General features: G+C 47.8%; 1 protein-coding gene across 1 annotated transcript in view; it reads right to left on the bottom strand.

Annotated features, from left to right (window-relative positions):
• Positions 1-18,906, bottom strand: part of CDYL2 (chromodomain Y like 2) — a gene marked incomplete at both ends in the record, with an annotated part of 60,430 nt that extends 41,524 nt beyond the window's left edge. Inside the window, 4 exons of the mRNA XM_080703465.1 lie at positions 10,936-11,530; positions 13,852-13,907; positions 16,536-16,674; positions 18,796-18,906. Coding sequence (XP_080559591.1) covers positions 10,936-11,530; positions 13,852-13,907; positions 16,536-16,674; positions 18,796-18,906 — 901 coding nt within the window. The remainder of the gene's footprint in view (positions 1-10,935; positions 11,531-13,851; positions 13,908-16,535; positions 16,675-18,795) is intronic.
• Between the last annotated feature and the right edge of the window lie 6,613 nt (positions 18,907-25,519).

The raw sequence follows: 25,519 nt of genomic DNA, 5'->3' as shown, positions 1-25,519 counted from the left end.
GAGTCTGAGGTTGAATGCACAGGCCCAGGCCCTCTGTCTCCAAAGCCCAGGCTCCACCTCCTGGCCTCTTGCTCGCCACGCTGCCTCAGACGTTTACAACCATTTTAGCGGAGATCTCGGAACGTCCTGACTATCCCTGGACTTGTGTTTAACCCTCCCACTTCACATCCGGCCTTACCCTCACAGGTAGGACACAGATTATCTTGGCATTAGCTCTGACCCCTCTTTATAGCAAAGGAATGCAAAAAGGACAAAGAAAGCAGCCCAGCAGAAACACACTGCGGAAGAAGACACACAGCGCCTGCATGGGAAGGAGGCCCGGCGCTTAGCTAATTAGGAGCCGCCCATGACTGCGTGAGCATCAGGGCCGAGGAGCAGAGCAAGTGGGCTGCCGCCGCCATGGAGGGGTGGAAACAGCTGTACACCAGGCAGGGAGAGGGGCTCCTTTAGTGGCTGGTGAGAGTCCTGACCAGACTCAGCTCTCCGTGAGCGAGAGGCACCATGCCATACAAGTAGGCAACTCAGTGGGGTGGGCACTGGGTCTAGGGAGCGGCCGCTTGGGTGGGTTCTAGGAGGGTTTACAGAGGACAGGACTGGCCTCGGGACCACATCTTACAGCAGAAAGGAGTCCTTGCTGCCTCTCTGACCCTGAGCTCTGCTGTACTTCTTAGGCACCTGCTCAGTGCCTGGCATTGTTAGGTGTTTGAGATACAGCTATAAGCAAATTTAAGAGACCATCCTGTCCCTGGAGGAGCTTTAGACTGAGCGAGAGGTTGGTCAGATAACCAGGCTGTGAGTTTTAGAGACTGTGGTCTGCGCATGCCAGTAATGATGAAACCTGGTCTCCACTGGCAGGCAGGCAGGGAAGGTGTCCTCAGGTAAGGAAAGGCAACTGTGTCAGGAGGGCTGGCAGGGAACTACACCTGCAGGGCGCTCCGCTGATCTGACCTCACAGAGCAGTCATCTGGGCCTCTCAGAGGGGTGTCTGAAGCAGCTAGGCTCCAAGCTCTCTGTGATGCGGTAACAGGCACCTACGCGTGGTTCCCGGGATCCACGCTGTCATCATCCCAGGGAGGCTGCCTCCGCCCCACGCCTTCTGCCCATCCTACCGGATTCAGCGTCTGCACCGTCTCCCCCAAGAAACCTGTCCCCACAGCCGGCTTCGGTGGCCCTGTTTATATCTCTCACAACACCTTCTGCATTTCTCCATGGCATTGCAGTTGTCTGAACACTTCTTGGTCTACAGCAGTTCCTGGTTGGTTTAACACAAGTATCAAGAGATTAATATGTAGCCAGGCGTGGTGGCACACGCTTGTAATCCCAGCATTCAGGAGCTGAGACAGGAGGATTGTGGTTCACGGACGCCTCAGCTACTTAATGAAGCCCTCCGCAACTTAGAGAGACCCCAATTCAAAAAATAAAGAAAGAATAAGAAAATAGGGCTGGAAGTGTAGCTCAAAGGTACAATGCCCCAGGGTTCCACCCACGGTACCCCCCCCAAAAAAAAAGAGATTAATATGTAAAGTGCTCTATGAAACAATTAGGAAAATTCAAAGATACAGCTAGAAAAACTGGAGACTTGAAATAAGAGTCGACAATTATCAAATGTCTACCATATGGTGAGTAATATTCTAAGTGCTTTCTATAAATTCTTTTGTGTATGTGGGTGGTACTTGGGATTGAACTCTACCACTCTACCACTGAAATATTTTATTTGTTTATTTGGAAACAGGGTCCCATTAAATTGAGTTTGCTTCAAACCTGCAACCCTTCTGTCTCAGCCTCCCAAGTACTGGGATTCTAGGAGTTTGCCACCATGCCCGGGTCTATAACTTCACTCCCTTATTTTCTACCCCAACAGTATGAGGTATGATCAACCGCATTTTATCAACAAGAACATGAAGAACTGGACCCAGAGGGGCTGAGAAATTTGTCTAAGGAGGCAGGTGGACTTCCGGCCACCCCACACAGTGTCAGGACGTGCCTGTCCGGCGATCCCCAGAGACAGACACGACACGGGAGCATGAGAAGATGCTCCCACGTCGAGGGACTAAAATTAAAAACGACAGAGCGTGGAAAAGCATTACAAAGACCGGCCACAGCCAGGCCCCCTGGACATCACCAGAAGGGAAAGTTAAGTCCCTGGATGCCTAAAGATCCTAAGTGGTTAAAAAGAGGGGAGCAGATCGACATGTCCTGACCCACAGACACCCAAGGCAGGGTTCAGGTTCCAAAGCCAAGAGGCAGAGCAAGGTGTTCTCACACCTGGGGAGGCCCCTGTGATAAGAGAGTGCTAGGAAGAGCAGATAACAGGGGAGAGGTTGGTGGTAGACAGATACATCATGGATGTGAGACAACGGAGGTTAAAAGTGAACAGAAATGGGCTACTCCTAGTCATCCTTCAATCAGCAAACGTTTACATATACTATCTTGCACATATAGGAGATATAATAAGATTTTATATATATGAACAAACTTGGAAAATAGGCTGTAATGACCCATAATAGAACATGAGCAACCGTCACCTCTAAGTAGGATTGGGAAAGGAAGGCCAGACAAATGTGAACTTCTAAGAAGCCTACACTTTCCATGCGGTTAGGTTTTTTGTTTTTTGGGTTTTATTTGGGTTTGGGGTTTTTTGTTTTGTTTTGTTTTTTGTTTTTAGTTTTGCTCTAATTTATGGCATTACCTTTGAAACTTTAAAACACAAAAGAAAAGAAATAGAAAAAAGAGGAGGAAGAGGAAAAACACACTTGACTGGCAGAGCTGCAAGACGCTGACACAGTCATCTCCAAAGCCACTCTAAAAGGGCAGAAAGGGATTTTTTTTTTTATCAAGGTATCAACACAATAAAGAGTCAACAGTGGCCAACATATCTTACTGCACCAGCAGGGGACAGGAAGTGGGCGGGCCCAGGCAACCGGCATGGTCAGGCAAAGGAAACTTCCAGAAAGGCTCTGGGGGTGAGGTCGGGGGATGGATGAGAAGATGACAGGTCAGGACTGAGACACCAGGGACTGTGAAAATGAGCCACACCCTTGCTGCGTGACTCCATTTCGGAGTCAGAGGTGGCCTTCATTCTGCGACTGTGTGATAAGGACCAAGTCCATGTCTTCCAGCACTGAAATCAAGTTTGATAACTAAGGGTGTTCTCTTTAAGACTCCCAGACAGGTGCAGGTGTGGTGTGGGTGCTAATCTAAAGCCAAGAACAGAGACCCTACCCGTGGGGTGCTGGGCCAGCAACTCTCACCCTCCTGAAGGTCAAGGGCGCCCCGATGGGACTGGCCGAAGGCTGGCTTGGACCCGGGTCCCAGGACTGCCGTTTGCCCCCCATGAAACTGACCACAGACTTTGCTAGCGCCATCACCACCAGACCCGCCATCACGCCTGAACACTTGCCCCTGGCGCTCTGCCTTAACCTCTCGAAGCCCCCGTTTGTCCGTCCATAACCGCCAGGTGGACAGATACCTCACAGGGTCTGGGACTCACAGGAAGGGCTGGGGCTCACCCCCAATGCACAGCACCAGGCTGACGGCAGGCAGCCTTGTTCTGCTGCTATGTCCGCACCACAGAGAAGACTTAATGATCCCGCACACGTAACCAGCAAGAGGCAGGCGTGCTGCGGTCGGAGCTCGGCGAGCATTAGGCACGGAGGTTCTCAGCAGCAGCCGTGCCGCCACGGTCAGGATGAGGGTGGCTGTGAGTGGTGTGGGAGGGATCCAGTGGACAGGGGCGTCCAGCTCTGCAAGGGGCAGCAGCTCAAGGATGGTGGGAAACCAGATTTTATCGTCATCTTGGGGCCCTCTGCAGATGCTGCACCCGTCACCACTTGCACCCCTGGCCCATGAGTCTGGGCTCGCCCGTGATGAACAGCCGCAGGCACACAGCTCCTAGGACTTTTCAGGGAGGAAGGAGACAGGAAGACAGTATCTGAGCTGGCAGGGAAAGATGGTATCCATTGATTTCCAAAGCTTGCTGGGGGTCAAGATTTGATCAGCCTCTTGTAGATGCCAAATCAAACGCAGGCTTCGGAAACCAGGGGAGAGTGGATTCTGCCCTGGGTTGGCTGGGTCATCAGGTGGTCCCTGGTTGAAGAATCACCAGTTCCATCAGGATCTGGAACTTTCTATGGGAGGGAGTGGCCCAGTTGGATGGAGTGTTAACATTAGCCACATAAAAGGGCTTTAAATTCACTCATCAATGTGAGTTACTAACTGGCCACACTGTGGAAGACAAAAGAGAGAAACCCCTTAGGGTTTTGTTGTTATTGATTTGAGAAATCACTGCTTCTGAACACCAAAAGAGCTAGCCAGCATCCCTTGGCCTGAGAGTGGGCGCTCCATGTGGGTAAAAAGAAACAGATGCACGCAGGGAAATGGATGTTCATGCTAGCAAGAACCGGCAGGTGGACAGACAGGGCCTGGGACTCATGGGACGGTCTGGGGTCGCCGCCCATGATGCTTAGCACTGTCCCCACTCAGAATCCACTAAGCTGCTTCCAGAACAGGCCGGGTGCCTTGAGAAGCAAACGTGACTCTAAAGGTCATGAACCGGAGTCAAGTTCAGGGCAAGGACAGAGAAGTTTCTGGAACACTCACAGTTTTGGGGAAGTACCGAGGGACCTGTAACAAGCCCGGAGGTCACTTAGGATTTGTGTTCCTACGTGTGACTGACCTACAATTTTCCTTTCTCCTCCTCTCTTTGTCTGGTTTGAGAATCCAGGTTACACTGGCTCCACCAAGAGCAGCCGGGAACGGGAGTGCGTTCTCTTTTTCTGTTCTCAGCAACCAACTGGGTGAGGGGGTGGCCTGCTCCTTGAGGCTTGGCTAAGATGATCTATTCCACAATCTCTGGACTTCTCCATAAAGCCAACTGGGCCTTGCATCTTCTTTCTGGATCCTTATGAAAGCTTTCTAACAAGGAATTCAATTTGGTGAGGTTGTATTTCTCTGGGACATGTATCATTTTATCTGGGTTCTTAAATTGAATGACATAGAGCTTGGTCTAGAAAGATTAGATTCTTCCACCAGCGAGCAGGGCAGGTGCTAGAGAAGTGGCTCTGGTCACACCAGCAGCCTTCACTCCCCAGGCAGAACATCAGTAGTTGAGGCTCAGAAATTGGTTTTTACTTCCCAGAAGCCACCAGGGCAGTGGTACACAGGCTAGATATGGAGTCCAGCTTCCCAGGTGTCTCTCCTCCTCTGCCCCAGGCACTTGGAACCTCGGTCTCTACCTCTGTCAACTGGATGGAACAACAGCCACCTCCTGGGACTGTCATAAGAAACACAAGATGCACTGGAAACTCCAGGGTGCTCTGGCCAGTCTCAGGGAAATTCCAAACATCTGAAACTGACAACTTTCTGCTTCATAACTCTTCTACTTACAAAGTTTTATAGCCAGGCATGAGGGCACATTCCTGTAATCCCAGTACAGAGGATGGCAGGTTTGAGGTCAGCCTCAGCAACTTAGCAAGACCTTGTTTCAAAATAAAAAATAGAGCTGGCCTGGGGGTATAGCTCAGAAGTAGAAGGCCCCTGGATTCAATCACCAATACCACCACCACCAAAAAAATTAATTCAGGCTCAAGTGTTGGGGTCTGCTCAAACTGCCTGACAGAACTTCGATGAATCAGCTACATGTAGCGTCAGGCGCGGGTCTGCACAACCGCCTGAACTTCCGATGAATGAATCTGCAACGTGTAGCGCCGAGCGGATATGGAGGGCTTAACTACTCTCCTTGCCCCCGCTAGCCCAATTTGGTAATGTTGAGCCTTATTGGCTCAAATAATGCTTCTGTGCTCGTGAACCCCTCGTGCATTGGATAATGATTGGCTGCAAGTTATGTTCTTTGCACATGCAAGAGTGACCTTTAGCTTGATAGGTTAGAATAGTTTCCTGTTGGAAATCCCCCTTGCAGTTTTTTGCTTTAAATTGGGTTGCCTGGCCGCGCGTGGTGGCGCACGCTTGTAATCCCAGCATTCGGGAGGCTGAGACCCAGAGGATCGCGGTTCGCGGACAGCCTCAGCTACTTAGTGAGGCCCTCTGCAACTCAGTGAGACCCGGTTTCAAAATAAAGAATAAAAAAATAAGGCAGGGGTGTAGCTCAGAGGTCAAATGGCCCTGGGTTCCATCCCCAGACCCGCAAAAAAAATAAATAAAAATAAAAATTAGATTGGGTTGCCTAAGAGAAATAAACGAGATCCTGCTTGACACGTCTCCCGGCTCCATGTGGTTTTGTTCGGGACCATCGGCACTCAACCTTCCCTCTCAGCCCCACAGCTGATGGGCTGGACCCGTCAGTCTGGTGCTCAAACTCTCAAGGACCAGAGAATAAGTTTCAACTGTTCCCAGTGAGCCCAACCAGCAGCCACAACACTCTGCCTTGAAGCTTATTAGTTTAAGAAGATGGTTCCAAAGTGGGGTCCCTGGACCCACGAGAGCATCAGAGAACTTACTGGAAGCACAGGTGCTCAGGATCCACAGCACCCCAGCTGTTCTCATCCATCTCCCAGGGGCTCTGTGGCTTTACATGACGGATCCCCGAAATCTCAAGGGTCCTGGGGAGTTTCCTGCCAGTGCTCAGTGGTGCTGACATGCTTTTAATAAAAGCGTGGTTTTATACTATGATCTAAAATATATGATAATATATAAGGAGAAGATGATAGTCATGCTGAAAGATCGAGTAGGGAGAGGTCAACAAACATTCCAGAAATGAAGGCTGAGATGATTTTAAAAGACCAACAGCGAGAACAAGGTTCATGCTGCACATTTGTGTGAGATGACATGTCCAAGAGTCAGAATGGTCCTGAGCACGATGAATGGGGGATGTCTGAGATCTGAGGCCTGGGTGACAGGCAAGTGGCCATTCACTGGGGGAAGGATTCCCAGAAACCAAGGAGCACGGACTTGGGCCCACAGGCGGGGTGTTAGCCCAGGCTGCTCAATACTAACTTAGTGAGATCCTGTTTCACAATTAAAATAAAATAGGACTGGGGGTGCAGCTTGGAGGTAGAATGCCCCTGGGTTCAATCCCTGGTACTATTAAAAAAAAAAAAAAGAAAGTATAAAAAAAGAAAGAGTTTCAAAACTTTGAAGGAACATATCCCATTCCTACTTAAAAAATAAAAATCCACGGAGTGACTTGGGATCTGCCAACAAAAGGATCCACAAGCCTTCACTTACACCTGAACACAGCTCTGCAAGGAGCTACTGTCTACACCCGCGGCTGTTCAAATCCGGCAGTCAACATGCACAACTCACAGGCTGCCCCGGGAGATTCGATTCACTTGATCGGGGTGGAGCCCATTTTAACAAGCTCCCAGAGGGATACTGAGGCAGATGGCCGCCAGACCACAAAGCCACTTGTCATTACTGGAGAAGCCTCATAACCAGGAGCAGCACCGAGCCCCTGCGCACACTTCACAAACACTGGGGCGGGAGACGCAATCTGAAACCAAAACACCACAGGTGGAGCCCTGACTTAGCACAGAGCAGGGAAGTTAAGGGCCAATGGGTTGTGTTATGTAAATTGCTTTTCTGTATGCAGAGCCTCAACTCACCAAAAGGAGTTAAAATGCACAAAAAGCAACAGCCCACCCTAAAGCGCTTGCCAGAGGAGCGCAGCCAGGAGCCGCCATACCGATCTACCAGGCTAAGACAGTGATGCAGACCCCAGACCACCCATGGCCGCTGGGAACCAGGGTCCTTGGGTCCAGGTCAGAGAAGGTGGAATCTAACAAGGGGTAAGAGGAGAAGGAGGACATCTAAAGATCTTCCTAGGCCCGGACACTGGCTTCAACAAAGCTTCCCTCTGGCTGACGACAGGAGGAAGCCATGTTTTTGGACTATACCTCTAACTCCTTGGTAGAAAGTTCTGGAACTACCACACCTCCTCTGCCATGGGTCTTATCTGAGAACTTTGAACTATTCTCTGTCCTTCTCTCTCTGGCAAGGATTCCCAGTCTCTTCCTCTCCACCCATTCCACTCAGACCTGGATGATAAGGTAATTCTAACTAGAGTGTTAAAAGCTCACAGTGGCTGCGACATTTATCACACCAGTGAAGACATTAACGCAAGTACGGCTAAGGCAGACTACGTCTGTAACATACACGTTACTCCTTCTGGACGCAGTCAGCCTCCCGAGCCATCTCGACAGGGAGTAGGAGGTAGCTACTCCAACTTCCCAGAGAGCAGCCATCAGTTTCAGAGTTGAAGGCTTTATTTATCTTTTAATCTCTCTGGCACCTAGCGTGGCCACTAATCCCAAGGCAGCGCTTGAAATATCAATATTGTGTTGAATTACATTGACGCCTGATGTGAGCCCTCATCATCACCACCCCACTTTATCACAGAGCCTGCCTCAAAATGCAGGCATCACTGGGGCACCTGTCAAAGCCCATCTCCCAGGCCCCACCCAGACGCAGAACACCAAGAGCCATAGGGTCTCTGCTTCGCACGAGGGTCAGGTGCTCTGACACACGAGACATCTGAGACCTGCGGCCTTAACCTAACGGGAGGATCCCAAGGGCACCGATACCACGGAAGGGCATTAAGTCAAAAGGCCCTTTTGAGCCAGGCGTGGTGGTACACCCTCAAGTCCTAGTATGTGGGAGGCTGAGACATCCAGATCACGGACCAGAGTAGCATCGATGCGCAGGTTCAAGGCCAGCCTCAGCAACGCAACTTAGACGCTGTTTCAAAATAAAAGCTACAAAGGGCAGAGGCTGTAGCTTAAGGTGATTGATCCCCTGGGTTTATCACCAGTAAGTATCCTCTCCACCCTCAAAAAAAAAAAACTTTTTTAAAGGCCCTGTTGAGTGAACATAATAGAAGCACATAGCTGCCTCCTCTCCATCTGGGTTTGGAACCAATAAAACAGAGAATACACAACATGAGATAAAGACGAGAAAGACATGAGGTAGGTTTAGTAGAGAAAGGCTTAGAATAGCATGCTCAACTTAACCAGACGTATGGGGATCTCACCAGGACGGGCCTCGCCCGATTCTCCTGCTCACTGGGTGCCCTGCTTTGCTATCATATCACGGACCAGGTCAGCATCAATGTGGCCCGAGGATGGCAGGAAAATGGCCTGCAGCTCCACCCCACCTAGAAAGAGGCAGAGGACGCAAAGCCACCTTCTTGCTCCTGCACACCACCTCCCTCTCGCTTCTCCCTACTCCTGGGGCAGCGCATTCTGAGCAGGATGCTGGGGCTCATGCCCAGACTTCTGTGCCCACACCTGCCATGGCTCCCCGGCCACCCTTCCTGCAACAGGGTACTCCGAGACTGCTGGCAGCTGTCACGGGAACATCAAACGCGGATGTTTATGCCAAGCCTCATTTACACAAGCTCGCTGCTCCCCAAGAGATGAATGCTTAAAACAAACAGCTTTTACATATGTTAGCAGGCACCAGCGCATGGGCGCGCAGGATCCCCAGGCGGAAGCCTGAGTCAGTCTAGGGCAAAGACAGCTAAATAAATCCTGTTTGGTTGAGATTCCTCTCTGGACAAAGAGGAAGTGCAAAGTGATTGCTCAGATTCCCCAGCAAGAGTCCCTGAGGATGCACGTTCTCCCCAGCGGAGCCGGCTCCAGACGCTCCAAGCTCATTCTCTCACTGCACTGAGCTTATTACCACACACTCTGGCCCCATCCAGGCATACGATAGCCCTTCCTTGTTAGGTACAGACTGTCCACACTCAAACAGGACTCCTGACATCCCAAGCCTTAGGGCCTTGGTGGCTAAACAGGGAGGCACACAGGTAGGTAGGTTGGCAGGTAAGCACACAGGTGCCTGAGCAATGAAGGATTGCACACAACTGGCAGACAGCCAGCCCTCCGTCACTGGGACTCAGGGAGGGGACAACTAGACCACTTAGGAAATGTCAGGTCCCAGAGCTTCAATGACCTGGGTCATTGTCTCCTCTTTCTTTAATTTTGCCTGTAGAGACCCAGCAGAATGGGGGGATTCCAAATCTAACACAATGCACACAGACTAGTTTGTGTCTAGTATAGAGTAAAAAGTACAAACCAAAAGAATTTGCACAGGATGGTGTCAGTGTCGGGCAGCATCTAGGACCTGCCATGGATTGAAGGTTGGTGTCCCTGCCTATCCCCCCGATTCCTAGGTTGAAACTTCACCCCCAATACAATCGCATCAAGAGGGGCTTCTTAGAGGTAATTAGGTCGTGAGGACTCTGTTAGCATGAGTGGGCTCAGTGCCCTTATAAAAGAGATCGAAAGGAGCCATCTCGCCCCTTGACCACACTGGACACAGCTAGAAGCCACCACCTCTGAGAAACAGGCCTTCATCAGACCCAATGGGGCTGGATCTTAGACTCTGCAGCCCCCAGAAATGTGCATGATAGATTTTTATTGCCTATAAATTATCCAGTCTAAGGTATTTTGTTATAGGACCCCAAAAGGACTAAGACAGAAACCCACCAAGGAAATGTGGCCGGTCCTCTGCCCAGCGACTCTGCAGGGCAAGAAGCTACAGCTAGTGGACTGGCTCAGTGAATTCCATAGGCAAACTCACCCCAGGAGGGAGAGCAGCCCCTGCACTGCTAGGGGCTTGGCAAGACTGCAAGCGAGCCTCTTTGGAAAGCTGCTGGCCCTCTGAGAACAGGAGTCCCTGGCCTGGGGTGTCAGGACTCTGTGCTGACCTAGAGTGGTTACCATAGCCCTGGACATCCTGCATGCGGTCAGGAATCCCCGACCCATGGAGGCTCAACTGGAGCATCCCTGAGGCCTGGCCGCCCGACTCAGAAAGCTGTCTGCCACCCACTCACATGTACCTGTGACCAAAAGGCCCTAGGACAGTTGCTGGATATCTAAGTCAAGGACAGGAGGTGTCTCCTGTGTCTCCCTAGGCCACTGAAAAAACCCCACCCACCGTGGGCCAGAGCCAAACCCCAGAGAAAGAGAAGCCACAGACCGAGCCCGTTCTCCATCAGCACCGAGTGGGTCCCGTCGCACTCGCCCGCGTCCTGCTCTCCGACCACCGACTCGCTCAAATCCACATCAGGCTGATGGGACCCATTTCCAAAGTGCCTCTCGTCCTTGTCGGAGCCCGTGTCTCCATTCTCCAGGCCATTCTGAGCCTTCTTCAGGGGCATGATCTGCAAGCCGCTGGGGGTAGTCCTATAAGACACGGTCTTGGCCGCCCTGTCGCCGGCCCCTGGGGGCTTGCCCGAGTACCCTTTCTTGGGCCGGGCCAGGGGAGGGTTGATGCGCTTCCGCTTGTGGGAAGTCCCTTTGCTCTTCCCGGGCTCCGAGGGCCTGTGTGAGAGCTTCTCCCCGGCAGGGCCGCGCCCCTCGCGCAGAAGCTTTGAGGCCCCCGACTGCTTCCCGGACTTGACCCTCTTGTCCTTGGCCACGTGCAGCCCATTGAACTCGTCGATGAACTCCTCACAGTGCAGGAGGTGGTGCTCGGGCTCCCACGTGTCCTCCGTGCTCCCGTAGCCTTTCCAACGGATGAGATACTCCCATTTTCCCTTCTTATTCTTCCTCTTGTCTACAATCCTTTCAACCTGGGATAGGAGAGAGAGTCAGAAAATAAAAATTAAGAAAAAGGAGAGGAGAAAGTCAGTCGCAGGCAGAGAGAGGGACGCCAAGCCCTGGCCACTGGCTCAGCGGGCAGCCCCAGGTGTGCTTGGGAAGACCAGCTCGCCTTAGGACGCCACTGAATGCAGGGGGCTCTGAGGCCACTTCCTGGGACAGCTCTGGGCAGCGGCCACCTGCCCAGCCGCACCCACTCCGGCTCGAAATCCCCCAGCAAGGTGGTCACAGCAGCATGGTGGTCTGAGATTTTTACAATCCCAGTTTGGCATGGGGTTTGCATCCTTGCCCGTGATGGTAATAACGTTTATTGAAAGCTCCGCTCATCTGTCCTTATTTATAATAATAACACTGGTGATCAGTAGCATTTATGGACGCTGGAACAATGCTGATGTCTCTCTCTCCCTCTCCCTCTCCTTCCCTTTCTCTCTCTCTCTCTCTCTCTCTCTCTCCCTCTCCCTCTCCCTCTTCCTCTCCCCCTCTCTCTTCATTTTCTCCTGAGACAGCCCAAAGAGGTAAGGATGTTTTCTGTACCCATTCGACAGTGAGTGTATTAAGGTTCAATAACTCAGCCAACTTACAGTAAGGGCAGAGCTAAGGTCTGAACCACCCCCACCCCAGACCTCATCTCTGAATCATTAGGCCACATCACCAGCTACTGCACTGCAAGATTCTCCCACACTGACGGGAAAGGACTTGAGTTGCCGATGTCCGATTCTCCCCACGCAGCCCCCAAACAATGTGGCTCCAAGAAGGAGCATGACAGGCCGGGCGTGGTGGCACACGCTTGTAATCCCCGTGCTTGGGAGGTGGAGACAGGAGGATCATGATGCCGTGCTGGCTTAAGAGACCCTGTTTCCAAATAAAAGTGTAGCCTGGAGATAGAAGGGCTGGGAGTGTAGCCCGGAGATAGAAGGGCTTCCAGGAATCCCAGTGCCACCAAAAAAAAAATAATAATAATAATGGAGCCCGACTCGGAGGAGAGAGACAGGGACGCTTGCTGAGGGCCTACTGTGTGCCTGCCGTGACCCATGGTGTACACTGTCATTCTATTTGATAGTTGATGAGACCCAGTGTTAAGTCTCCCTTCCCACTATCCAAGCCAGGATGTGATGGCAGTGAGGTCTGAACCCGCTTCTGGTTATAAAGCCGTGTGTGTGTGTGTGTGTGTGTGTGTGTGTGTGTGTGTGTGTGTTTAAAGCTAAGGAAACCTCCCCTATAATCCCAAGGACAAACACATTGAGGGAACTACCAGTTCTGGTGCTGATAACTGATGTATCTAAACCAAGGGTATTTGAGAGTTCATTTATTATTCTTAAACTTTGCAGTAGATTTGAATGTGTGTGTGTGTGTGTGTGTAGGGGTGTTGTACCTCTGAGCTATACTCCAGACCTTTTTATTTTTCTTTTGAAGCAATGTCTTACAGGCTAATGAGGCTGACCTCAAACCTGACATTTTCTTGTCTCAGCCTCCAAACTACTGGGATTACATAAGCATGTGCCACCACACCCAGCTGATTTGGAATTTTTTTTAACTAAAAAAGGTAGAAATTTTCCAATGCTCTACCTCTCAAATGCTAAATTTCAACGCAAAAAGTAAGCTGTATTCAAAAGTATATTCTATTTCAGTGACCTTGTCATATAATTTCTATGTGTGAGGTACTGGGGATTGGACCCAGGGGCATTCTACCTTCAATTTTCATCCCCAGCTGCATTTTACTTCATTTTTTAAATTCGTGTGTGGTACTGGGGATTGGACCCAGGAGCATTCTATGTCTGAGCTGTTATACCCCTGGACCTATTTTATTTTATTTTATTTATTTATTGGTGGTACTGGGGTTCCTGGAAGCCCTTCTACCTCCAGGCTACACTCCCAGACCTATTTTTACATTTTTATTTGGAAACAGGGTCTCCTAAGCCAGCGCACGCGGCTGGCTTCGAACCTGCGCGATCCTCCTGTCTCTGCCTCCCAAGCACAGGGATTACAAGCGTGCACCACCACGCCCGGCTTTATTTTTTATTTTGAAACAGGTTCTCCCTAAGTTGCTGAAGCTGTCCTCAAACCCACAATCATCCTGTCTCAGACTCCCAAGTACTGGGATTACAGGAATGTGCCACCAAAGCTGGCTGACCATGCCATATACTTTTAAAGCATAGAATTTTGATGCAGAAAAAATTAAATAACAAGTGAGGAATATGCTCTTGAGACGTACAAAAAATGTATATCTGGGATGGGGAAAGTGGGTACAGATAAGTTGATAATTGTCTAGGATAATAGATGACAATCTGTTTACGTGGCTGAATTTCTGTGAGTTGGAGAGCTGTACCAGTGCTTTCTGTACAGCAGAGGCTATAAGAAATAATTAAACAGCTTTTATTGTTTTGCACTTAATAAATATGGAAATAGCTAGGCCATACTTTCTCTCCATAATACTGCCTCTCACAGACAATTCTAATTGTTTCCTTAATTGATTTATCTCCACTTAAACTGGACTAGGCCTATTAAATTTCTTTCCTTATAAAATGCTCTGTTACATCTGTTTTTTATTTATTGCGCAATTTTGGGATGGGTCACATGGACTCTGTGATGGTTTTTAAAAAGTAAAATCGTGCCCAACTCATCCCACTCCCAACCGACGGGTCAAGGAATGGGGCTGGTTGAGTATTCGTAATAATGCTTCAGAAAGCTCAGGGAATTTCTGGAAATATTTGCAGCTTTGCTTATTTTGAAGGCGTGGTAGGGGGTCTTGACACCCTCTGCAGGTTTCCAGAGGAGGAACGTGAGTTGAGGGCCGGCACCAGCTGCCGTAGCAGTATTCCCAAGGACACCAACCTCCGGTGTCAGCCTTGAACCAGGGTATTTCTTGGGACATAAAGGCTGTGTACTGGGACAGAGGCCTCTAGCTCTAGAGTACAGATGCTTGGCTCCCAGTTTGAAGGAATTTCTTCCCCAGATGAAGCAGAGGAGCAGGTTAAACACATCCAACATGGTGGGTGGAGTGGCAGTGGTGGTTAGTTGGGTGGATGGATGGGTAGGTGGGTAGATGAAGAATGAATGAACCGATGAGTGTAGAGTAGGGTGATAGGGTGGATGGACAAAAAGAGGATGGATGCATGGATGGATGCATGGATGGATGGATGGGCAGATGGGTGAGTAGTGAGATGAGAGGGTGGATGGATGGATGGAGGATGGATGGATGCATGGATGGTAGAATGAGAGAGTGGATGGTTGGAGGGATGATGGATGGATGGATGGATGGATGGATGGATGGATGAATGGACGATTGGAGAGATGACAAGGTAGATGGGTAAAAAATGGATGGTCAGACAGGTGGATAGTGGAATGAGTGGGTGAATAGATGAAAAGATGGTGGATAGATGACGGGTGAAAGGGTGGAGAGAGAGGTGGGCTCATGAATGGATGCGTAGATGAATGGATGACACTTATCAAAATGAGCTAAGATATTAATTATCAAAATGAGCTAACATACTACTTAAGAAACGCAGGCTTTGGAGAAAGACTATCTGGCTTAAATCCCCTGTTAAGCTTTATCGTGTGTTCTCAAGCAAGTTTCTAAGCCTTTTCGGGCCTTGGATGATTCATACAGCAAGGAGGAAGTAGTACGCCCACTCCGCAGGGCGGCTGTGGAGAATATACAAACACAGCTCTCACAGTCCACACTAAAGGTCACTTCATCTTGCATAGCCTCCTGTGACCACAAACCTTGGTGGTGTCTGAAGACAGAATGATTCCCTGCCCTGCACAGACTGACCTCAGTACAATCAATGTCCCCTGGGGAGGAGAGTTGACCTACTCAGACAAGCCTTTCCAAGCAAGGAAGATGGCCGGCCATCGTAGAGCTGCTGAGGGCTCGGCAAGGGTCTGGGTGGCTTTGGGGGGCCACACTGGAGGGAGAGCTTAATTTTGTTCCCTCCAAGTTACTGGATGTTTCTACTGCAGTCCCAAGTTGCTTACTGGGGGCCAGAAGATAACAGCCACCACTTCCATCTCTGGTCCCATCCACAGTCCACTGGATACTTAACCCGATACCAACGGTGAGCAGTATTATCAAGATCACCCCTAATATCCTGTTGTTGGAAGGACAAAATCTGTTTGCTGTGCCACCTCTATCTCTATGACTCTACCTCTCTGGCCTCAGTGTCTCCGTTTATAAAACAGATTTAATAACAACAGCAACAGCACTGCTCCTAGCAGGGCTGTCAGGAGCACCAGGAGGATTAAGATATGGGGAAAGGATCTTGAAAACCTTAAGGCTCTGATACACATTATAGATATGATATTTTAGCCAGTGTTTCAGACAAACAAACAAATAAAGCAATAAAAGTTATTTTCAGGTTTGGACAAACAGTTGCCTTGTATGAAAGACCAAAATGCCTACAAGAACTCAGAGAAAAGCTTGCCCCCAAATAACCCGCAATACTTTGATCCTTGCCACCTCTGGAGACCCAGTCTTCTTTTTGTCCCCATGTTGGTCTTCTGGCCCTTTCTTCCTCTTTCTCTCAGGACTGTCTCAAGCAGATCCTGAATCCTGATTTGCTCTGCTGGCAACAAAGGCCAATGTCCTCTGGGGCTTGTCCTGAACAGTGAGCATAGCATTCTCAACCTGGAAAGCTCACTCCTCTCCTGAAGCCCCAACCTCTTACCTGGCTCTTAACTCCTGGCACTGAAAGCAGAGAGGCCGTCAGATCCAGGCGACTCTGTCTCCTGATGCACCACCCCACCTACCCACACAAGCCATGTCACTTCCTGAAGCCAGTGTAGATAATCATCAGTCCCCTTCCTTGGATGTAACACATGCTAAAAAAAAACAAACTCATGAACAGTGTGAGAAGACACCGTGTGCCCGCACCCCCACCAGCTTCTCCTTTTGAAAACAAGGGATCAGAGACACTGAACTATTCCTCAGTGTTCAACTAAATTGTTAATTAACATTTACTCTCTGTGATCCCAGCCAACCTGAGGCTTCACTCTGCAGCTGGGGGCAGGGAGAGCTGACGCAATGATTACAGAGCCACCGTGACACATGGATGGCTGCCTCGTTAGCAATAATAACAATGACGGTCACCTTGACTCGGTACACACTAAGTTCTAGGAACTGTGTTAATCACTTAGAAGGTGTTAGATTTTATCTTTGTGCATGGTCTTCCATCTGGGCGTTAGACTCGGCATTTGACAGGTGAAGGAATTAAGGCTCAAAGGAGGTAGATATCTTCCCCTCTATGCGTGGTTTATCAAGATCTGAACCCACATTTGCCTGGTGCCATGGATTGAGTTCCTAGCCACCTGGACACACCTCACCTGTGGCAAGCCACTGGAATAAGCTAAGGCCCAGCCAAGCACCAGCGGTGTGGACCTGCCATGCCCAGGCGCATTACTGAAGGTAGTGGAAGGCTTCATGGAAATCGTTCATTCCACACGCCTTTCTTTTTTTTCTTTCTTTTTTTTATTGGTGCATTGTAATCATATATCACATTGGAACAAGACTTGAGAGGATATACAAGCACACCTCATCCAATCAGCCCTCATCCAGCCCCCATCCCATCCCCTCCCCCTCCCTCGATCCCATGCTTGTTTGGTGATTAACTTTGATACATGTGTTTATGTACCTCCTGCTTTTTAAAGAGGCTCCATCCTCCCCTATTCCATACCCTCTGATTGGTCACCTTAGTTGCTTCACTATAGGGCCCTTTCTATAGCTCGACCACTTCCTGTTGCCCCTTTCCTCCTAGTTATTGCTGATTAGGGGAAGTATCTGGTTTTTATTTTCTGTGATATTTCTCTGTGCATGCCACGTTGCAAGTACCGATCCCACTCTTGACGGCCCCAGTAGTGGCCTGGCTACCTGGTGGACTGATCCAGAGCTCGCTGGCTCAAGCAGCGGCCTTGCCTCATGGGAGGCCCTGATTCTGGTCTCGCTGGCCCCGAAACCGGCCTAACCCCTCAGCTGGCTCTGATCCCAGCCTTGGTGGCCCCAGCACCGGCCTAGCCTCAAGGCAGGCTCTGATACTGGCCTTGGAGGCCTCAGTAGCGGCCTTGCCTCACAGCAGGCTCCGATCCCGGCCTCGCTGGCCCCGGCACCTGCCTAACCCCTCGGCAGGCTCCGATCCCGGTCCACATGCCTTTAATGTGCGTCAGTATAGAAGGCACCAGTATGCAGCGGGAAGCCACTATCATGGTACGCAGAGCCCCGTGGGGCACACTGCCCTTGGGAGTAAGCGCAGTGAGGCTTGTAGCAAGGAATATGGAAGCTGCTCTGGTCAAGAAGAGGCAGGGGCTGTGAGAGACAGTGGACAGAAGATGCAGCTTCCCCAAACGAGACAGCAGGAAGGCTCCTCCGAGAACAACTCAAACTGAGACCAAACTGGGTATTAAGCGATCGGGAGAATTTGCATCAGAGAGACACCCCTTAGAGACCACCCCCTTCCTCCTCAGCCTTCCACTAATGGGCTGACAAAAACAACAACACCTAACATTTACTTAGCATTTACTAAGTACCAGACACGGTTGCACATGGTCCACTTAATCTTCAAAATAGCCCAATGAGGCAGGATTTTTTTTTTCCGGCAGTACTGGGGATGAAACCCAGGTGCATTCGACCTCCAAGTTATACCCCCAGCCCTATTTTTACAACCCTGAAACACCATGCCCCACTAGGACCCCACCTCTTTTTTTTTTTTTTTTTTTGGTGGTACTGGGGATGGAAACCAGGGGCCTTCTACCTCCAGGCTACACTCCCAGACCTATTTTATATTTTATTTAGAAGCAGAGTCTCTTAAGGCAGCTGAGGCTGGCTTCAAACCTGCGCGATCCTCCTGTCTCAGCCTCCTAAGCACGGGATTACAAGCGTGCGCCACCACGCCCAGCTGGACCCCACCTCGTGATAAGCATCTTAGAGCTGAGAAAGGTCCCCAGCACCTGAACTCCAGATCCCATGCTCTCTATGAATGCCTTTATGCACCAAGTAGTGGGCCTAGCCTGACTGAGGCCGGCAGTCAGTTTTCCCCTGGATTCCTGCCAAGTTCGCTGAACACCTGTAAAGTCTCTACACAGTTTAGGATTAGCGTTCCCAGCCTGGCTCTCCTGGGGTCCTGAGCATGCCTTGTGGGCTCCCTCCACTGTCATCAGTGATATTCCTGTCCCAGTTTCCCACCACACCGGGGCAGCAGATGAAACTACAATCGCCCTGGAACCCAGGATTACTAATCCAAGCTCTTACGCACTTCTGAAGGAACATCTCCCCAACGCATGGGGTTGGCTTCGGGTTACTAATACAGGTGTTGGCCTGTACCAGTAGCAGGCCAACAAAGCGAGAAAGGAAGATATCCATGTCTGCAATCTGCCCAGACGTGAGCCAGAGTAGTCATCCCAGGACACAGCTATCGCTCATCCCCCTACCTCTGGACCCCAAAGGCTGCCTCACTGAGGACCACTGTTTGTGAATCCTTTCAGCATTGTTGGGGGTGCAGCATTACAGTGTGGGGCACAAGAGGGTCAACTTTGACCTTGAGAAGAACAAAGCCAGGAGAGCTCTGCAGGTGACCTGGCCCAGGTACTGAAGGCCACTGAAGACTGGACATTTAGATAATCTAATCAGAGAAGGAGGCAGCAGGAGCAAGGGGCTTCTCTGTTCAGTCCTGCAAAGCTCCACAGGGGAATGGCTGCCAGACCAGCAAGCCTGGCTCAGAGCCAGCCAGGTACATCTGGGTGGCCTCCAGGTGAGGTCTACCCAGGGATCTCCAGGTGATGAAGACAACCAAGGGGGATGCCTGCATCCCTGTGCTGGGGAGCCCCACACCCGGACAGGCCTCGCTTTGATCAGGAACACACAGAGTTATAGAAATTTCTAAAACATATGAACAGGACCCAAAGTTCTCAGGAAAATCACCCTAACAACTACACACTTTGGGAATGTAATTGTGAGGTGTACTTTCCACGACTATAGAAAATATGGCCTGTGTGTTTTAGAGCTTTTCTTTCTTTCCCCCTCCTTTCTCCTCCTTCAGGTTGTTTTGTTTGCTCCTCTCTATGGAGGTCAACCACTAAGCCAAGCAAGGGAGGGAGGGACGGGGAGGGGATGTGGTGGGAATATGGTAGGGGTTAAATCAGTGACGTGTACATGTATGTACACACAAGTTTTTTACCCCAATATAATGTATGAATATAATAACCAATAAAAAATTTAAAAAAAGAAAATATGACCTGTGAATTTAAAAGAGGAGAAAGACGAAAAGAAACCAGTAAGTTGAGAAGGAAATCAAAATGAAAGAAGATTTATTTCCATAAGAAAGGACATAAAGAAACCAAAAGAAAAATGTGAGCAAAGGAATTAAATTCCCATTGGAACCAGGAAAGGCAGGGATCAACACGCAGAACACCAAATCAGGGATGTAGACAGTCAGCATCCTTGCAAAGCTCTCCAAGAGTGCAGGAGAAAAGGACACAGATTTCACAGAAAACATTAAAGTAAATGAGAATAGATATCCAGGAGAGGTGATAGCGATCCGACCAATGAAAGTACAACAAAGAGAAAAAAAGTAAAAATAGAACAGAAATGCAAAGTAAGGCATAATAAACATCTCTATGTCCCAAGTCTGTCAGTCAAGAAAAGATCTCAGTCATGGGGGATGAGGAGGCTGAGAATACGTCATCTTCACTTCTAGCCTTGGTAAACATCTTCATTTCAAAAAAATTAAACTTCCCATCGGTGCACACCAACCCTTCTCCATCCAAAATGGCAGGAAGAACCCCAATATGATGTATGAATATAATGCACCAATAAAAAATTTAAAAAATAGTAATAAATAAAATCTGGCTTTAAAAAGGAAAACAAAACAAAACAAAACAAAAATGGCAGGAAGAAAAGTCAGGCCAGTTTCAGAGAATAAGAACGGCCAGAACATGAAAAGAGGAAGTAAATACTACTATGAAATCAAGAATGCTATGAGCAGAAGGACAGTCCACCAGACGGGAAAGAGGAAGACAGCTCACGTCACCGGGAACAAAGTGCAAACTACTCAGTCAAAAAAGGACTCGAACGAGCCAGGCGTGGTGATACAGCCTGTAATCCTAGTACTTGGGAGGCTGAGACAGGAGGGTCACAGGTTCAAGGCCAGCCTCAGCTACTTGCTGACACCCTCCACAACTCAGTGAGACTCTGTTTCAAAATAAAAAATAAGACAGAGCTGGGGATGTGGCTTGGAGGTAGAATGCCCCTGGGTTCAATCCCCAGTAAAACAAAACACACACACACACACACACACACACACACACACACCCCCCAATGCAAATAAATACTTAAAAAACTGATTCTAAACCTAAATTTTACAACTTAAAACTCAAGAAGGTGCAGTAAAGCTATGCACTAGGATTAATGCTAAACAACCGTATCAAATGACCGACCAGAGTGAAGTCTAAGTCCAGACTGGAGTTGTGTTAAAATCAAAAGCAAATATAAAGTAATTCTTAAAGGATTACTTATACATCATGTGGAAACAGAAAGCAAAAATGGAGTGTGATTTTCAACATCACGTTCAGATGGCACAAATAAAAAATGGTCCTCCGTGAAGGAAAGTGAAAACTGTAAGACATTTGTATTTTATCATCCGTGAAACACTTTTGTGTGTATTTTATGAAGAGTCACTTGCCTTCAAGAAATAAAAATATTGCCCCCAAAATAATATGAATGATTATAACACTTTTATTCACAATAGACAGAAACCATAAAAAACACAAATGTCGTAAGAGGTAAATAAACTAAAGGTATATTCATGCAACGGGGGCTACTCTTGGTGATAGAAAGGACCAGACACATGATATACAACTTGGAAGAGACTCACAGTAAAATTCATCCACAGATTAGTGGCTGGAGGTGGGGCAAGGAGGGCTGCAGAAACCACAAGGAGACTTTCTATCGAAGGGGAATGCCCTAGAGTTTCACCGAAGTGGTGATACAGGCACCTGTCGAAGGCACCTTTACGCTTCAAAGGCATGAATTTGTTGTAGGTAAATTACGCATCCACAAAGTTGTTCTGAAAACACTCGTGAATCCACAGAAATAAAAAAGAGGAAATAAACATTCCAAATCAAACGAGAAGATGGAAATAAGATCGATTTTGCAATAGACATTTTAAAGATGAAATAGCATTAAAGCATAAATGCAAAAAAAAGAATTAAATTATGAAAGCAGAAATAAAACCAAATATATTCGCTACGAAGAAACAAAAACTGTGTGCGAAGCCTGCCAGTGGCTTTCTTCATAATCGCCCCAAACTGAAAATATCAGAAATCCTTCAACAAGTAAACAGATAAACCAGCTAAAGGACATCCATATAACAGAACGGTGCTCGGAAATAAAAGGGAACAAACTATTGATTTGCACAGCAATACAAATGAGTCCTAAATTCATTTTGCAAGGTGAAAGCAGGCAGGCTCAAAGAGCTAGAGAAACTTTATGATTTGTTTGCACAATATTCTGGAAAAGGAAAGACTAAGGATGGACAGCAGGTCAGTGGGCAGCAGCGGCCAGGGGGCGAGGGGACTGCAGACTGGCCACACGGGACAAGTTTAGGTGATGAAACCATCGTGCAGGGGGTTGGGGTGGTGGACACATGGCTCTGTGCGTTTGTCAAAGTCCACAGAGCCACAGATCTCAAAAACCAAAAAATTTTAAAATGACCTTTTCTGTGTACATCAAAAAAAAAAAAAAAAATCAGCCAGGCAGGGCACGATAGCATATGCCTGAAATCCAAGTACTCTAAGACCTGAGGAACTCGGGTTCAAGGCCAGCCTCAGAAACTTAATGTGACTCTCAGCAACACATAGAGACCTTGCTTCAAAAATTCAAAAAATAATAATAATAAATAAGGGCTGGGAGTGTAGCTCAGAGGAAGAATGTCCCTGTGTTCCTCAGTACCCCCCAAAATATATAATATAGAGATATAGATAGACACACACAAGTGTATATATATACTACTCAGCTGTGTGTGTGTGTGTGTGTGTGTGTGTGTGTGTGTGTGTGTGAGATCCAGAACGTTGAAGGTCCCCAGGATACTCTGCCTGTGACAACTGGATCTTACTGTATATCGCACAAGTATGAAGAAATTTGAATGAAGGGGTGGGAAAGGAAATGACCCACGTAAGTCTGGGAAACAACTCTTTAATTTGGTATTCTAAAGGCAACAGACAAAAAGAACCACAGAGTCAGGCATGGGAGCACACACACGTAATCCTAGTACTTGAGAAGCTGAGAGAGGAGAATCACAGGTTCAAAGCAACTTAAGCAATGCTCTCAGCAATTAGACTTAGTGAGACCCTGTTTCCAGATAAAAAATAAAATAGGGCTGGGTGGGGAAGGGAGTTCCGAAGTAGAATGCCCCTGGGTTCGATCCCCAGCACCACAATTAAAAAAAAAAAAAAACTGTACGTAAATACCACATTCTAGTCAATAATTCTGTATCTCATAAAATTACAATAAACAAAGCAATGACCTTACATATATATAATAGGTTTGAGCAAATACACACATAAATTGTAGGCAGTGGAAACCAGGCTTCTCAATAGAAGATGAATAATTTATAAATAAGCTTAAAGAGAAGACTGGAAAACCCTTAGGATGCAGGTTGAGAGCAGAGACATCGGTAGGAAAGCGTGCACAGAGACATCCTGACGTGTACACGTGGGTTAGTATGCGCAAATCTAGTATTTCCTACACTTTTCCTCTGAAAGAAGCAAGAAGCAACGAGACCCTAGGAACACTGAATATATTCTGCTTTTAGGTCCCAGCTTCTAAAGATCATTTTCCGATAAAAGGAACCAGGGCTCCCTAGAGGAATGTCTATTTCTACAGTCAGGATAAAATATATACAAAATGAGCCCAGAGGATCTCACGGTGCTAGAAAGTAAGAAAGTGCTCTGGATAAATATATGAATAAACCCACAATTATGAAGGTGTGGCAAAGGAGCTGATGGGAAAAGCTTCTGCTGACCAAAGGTGGACCAATTTAAATTACAACATGTTGATTATATTCCCCAAATAAAATGAATGTCCAGGAGTCCACCTGACATAATAGATGAACTGATCAGCATGGCAAATTATGGCCTGGCCATGGCCCGAGGCCTGTTTTTAGAAATAAAGTGTTATTAGAACACACCCAAACCCATTCAATAAGTGATGGATACTCTGATGCTAAAATGGTAGAGTTGGTAGAGTCGAGCTGGGCGTGGTGGCACAGGCTTGTAATCCCACGTTCGTGAGGCTGACACGGGAGGATCGCGGTTCGCGGACAGCCTCAGCTACTTAGTGAGGCCCTCCGCAACTTAGTGAGACCCTGTTTCCAAATAAAGAGTAAAGAATAGGGCAGAGGGTGTCGCTTGGAGGTCCAATGCCCCTGGGTTCCATCCCCAAACCCACAAAAAAATAAAAAATAAAGTGGTAGAGTCGAATTGTTGTGACAGAGACAATATAGCCTGCAAAGTAAAATGTATCCATTATCCCACTACGGAAGAAGTTAGCTGACCTGGAAATAGATACGCAAATAAAAATAAAGGACACATATTCAGAATAACCACAAATAATAAATATAAAAAATAAGAGAACTATAAAACTCATCCTTAAAAGACTGCAGTAAAATTGCTATATGTAAGACCCACAGATGGATGTTAAAATCAGTGGGTCAGACTTCAAAAAGAAAGAGGATATGTACATGGCCTCAAAGTAGCTCCTCCAATGTAGTTAATAACTGTAGTGATTTTACCAAAAATACACAGACTGATAACCCACCCTTTAGGAGGAAGATCTTAATTTGCCTCCTCTTTAAGTGACTGGGTTTAATGACTCCCTCCTAATGAATAAAGTATGCAAGGGAAAAGTAGTAACTACACAGGCCAAACATTGGCAAAATGATGAAACATAAAAAAAAAAGATAAACTGTGGCCCATTCACAGAGAAAATGAATAGAAAATTTCTCTGATCAAGATCAGCAAATGGACTCATTAGACAAAGTTAAACTGACTTGAATATGCCCCAAATGCTAGGAGGCACTATGAACACAGAGTAAGAGGAAACCACAAGGAAAAATTCTCAACAAGTAGAAAAACTAGATAAAGAAGCAGAATGTGTCAAGAGAAATCACATGCACACTGGCATACAAATGAGTCTCTGAAGAAGAGAAGAAAACCGTAAGGTCTGACAGTTTCCAAATGTGATGAAAGGCATGTTTACATACCCGAATTCCAAGTAGGATAAACTAGAGCCATGGGGAGAGATGATATAATCAAACCAAAGGACAAAGGGGGTCCTAAGAGCAGCAAGACAAAAGACTTGTCACATACAAGTGATTCTCAAAAATACTGAAAGAGAACTGATCATCAGAGACCATGGAGGCCAGAAGTCAGTGTATGAAATATATGTGTGTGTGTGTGTGTGTGTGTGTGTGTGTGTGTGGTACTGGGGGTGGAACCCAGAGGCTTTCTACCTCCAGGCTATACTCCCAGACCCATTTTTTTAATATATACTTTATTTGGAAGCAGGGTCTCACTAAGTTGCTGAGAGCCTCACTAAGTAGCTGAGGCTGGCTTTGAACCTGCACGATCCTCCTGTCTCAGCCTCCCAAGCGTGGGGGTTACAAGCGTGAGCCACCACGCCTGGCATGATATGGACACTCTTGTACATCACATAAAAAAAATTTTCACACTCTTTATCCAGTGTGTTAAAACGTCTATTGCCTTTGAATTAGTAATGTCTCTCCAGACAACTGGCAAAGTATAATGCAGGTTTAATGTAGCTTTACAAAGAAATACATTAAAATCGACATCTCTAATGTATTACCATGAAACCTGCATGCTCTAAATATGGCATCTACACGTCAGCTTTTACGATGAATAAAAGCGATAAATAATTACGTGAAGAACTATGATCCTCATTGCGTCAGTAATGGCCTCTA

This window comes from Muscardinus avellanarius (assembly GCF_963383645.1).
Source record: "Muscardinus avellanarius genome assembly, chromosome: 10".
In the NCBI taxonomy this organism is placed as follows: domain Eukaryota; kingdom Metazoa; phylum Chordata; class Mammalia; order Rodentia; family Gliridae; genus Muscardinus; species Muscardinus avellanarius.
This window is presented reverse-complemented; position numbering and strand designations above follow the sequence as displayed.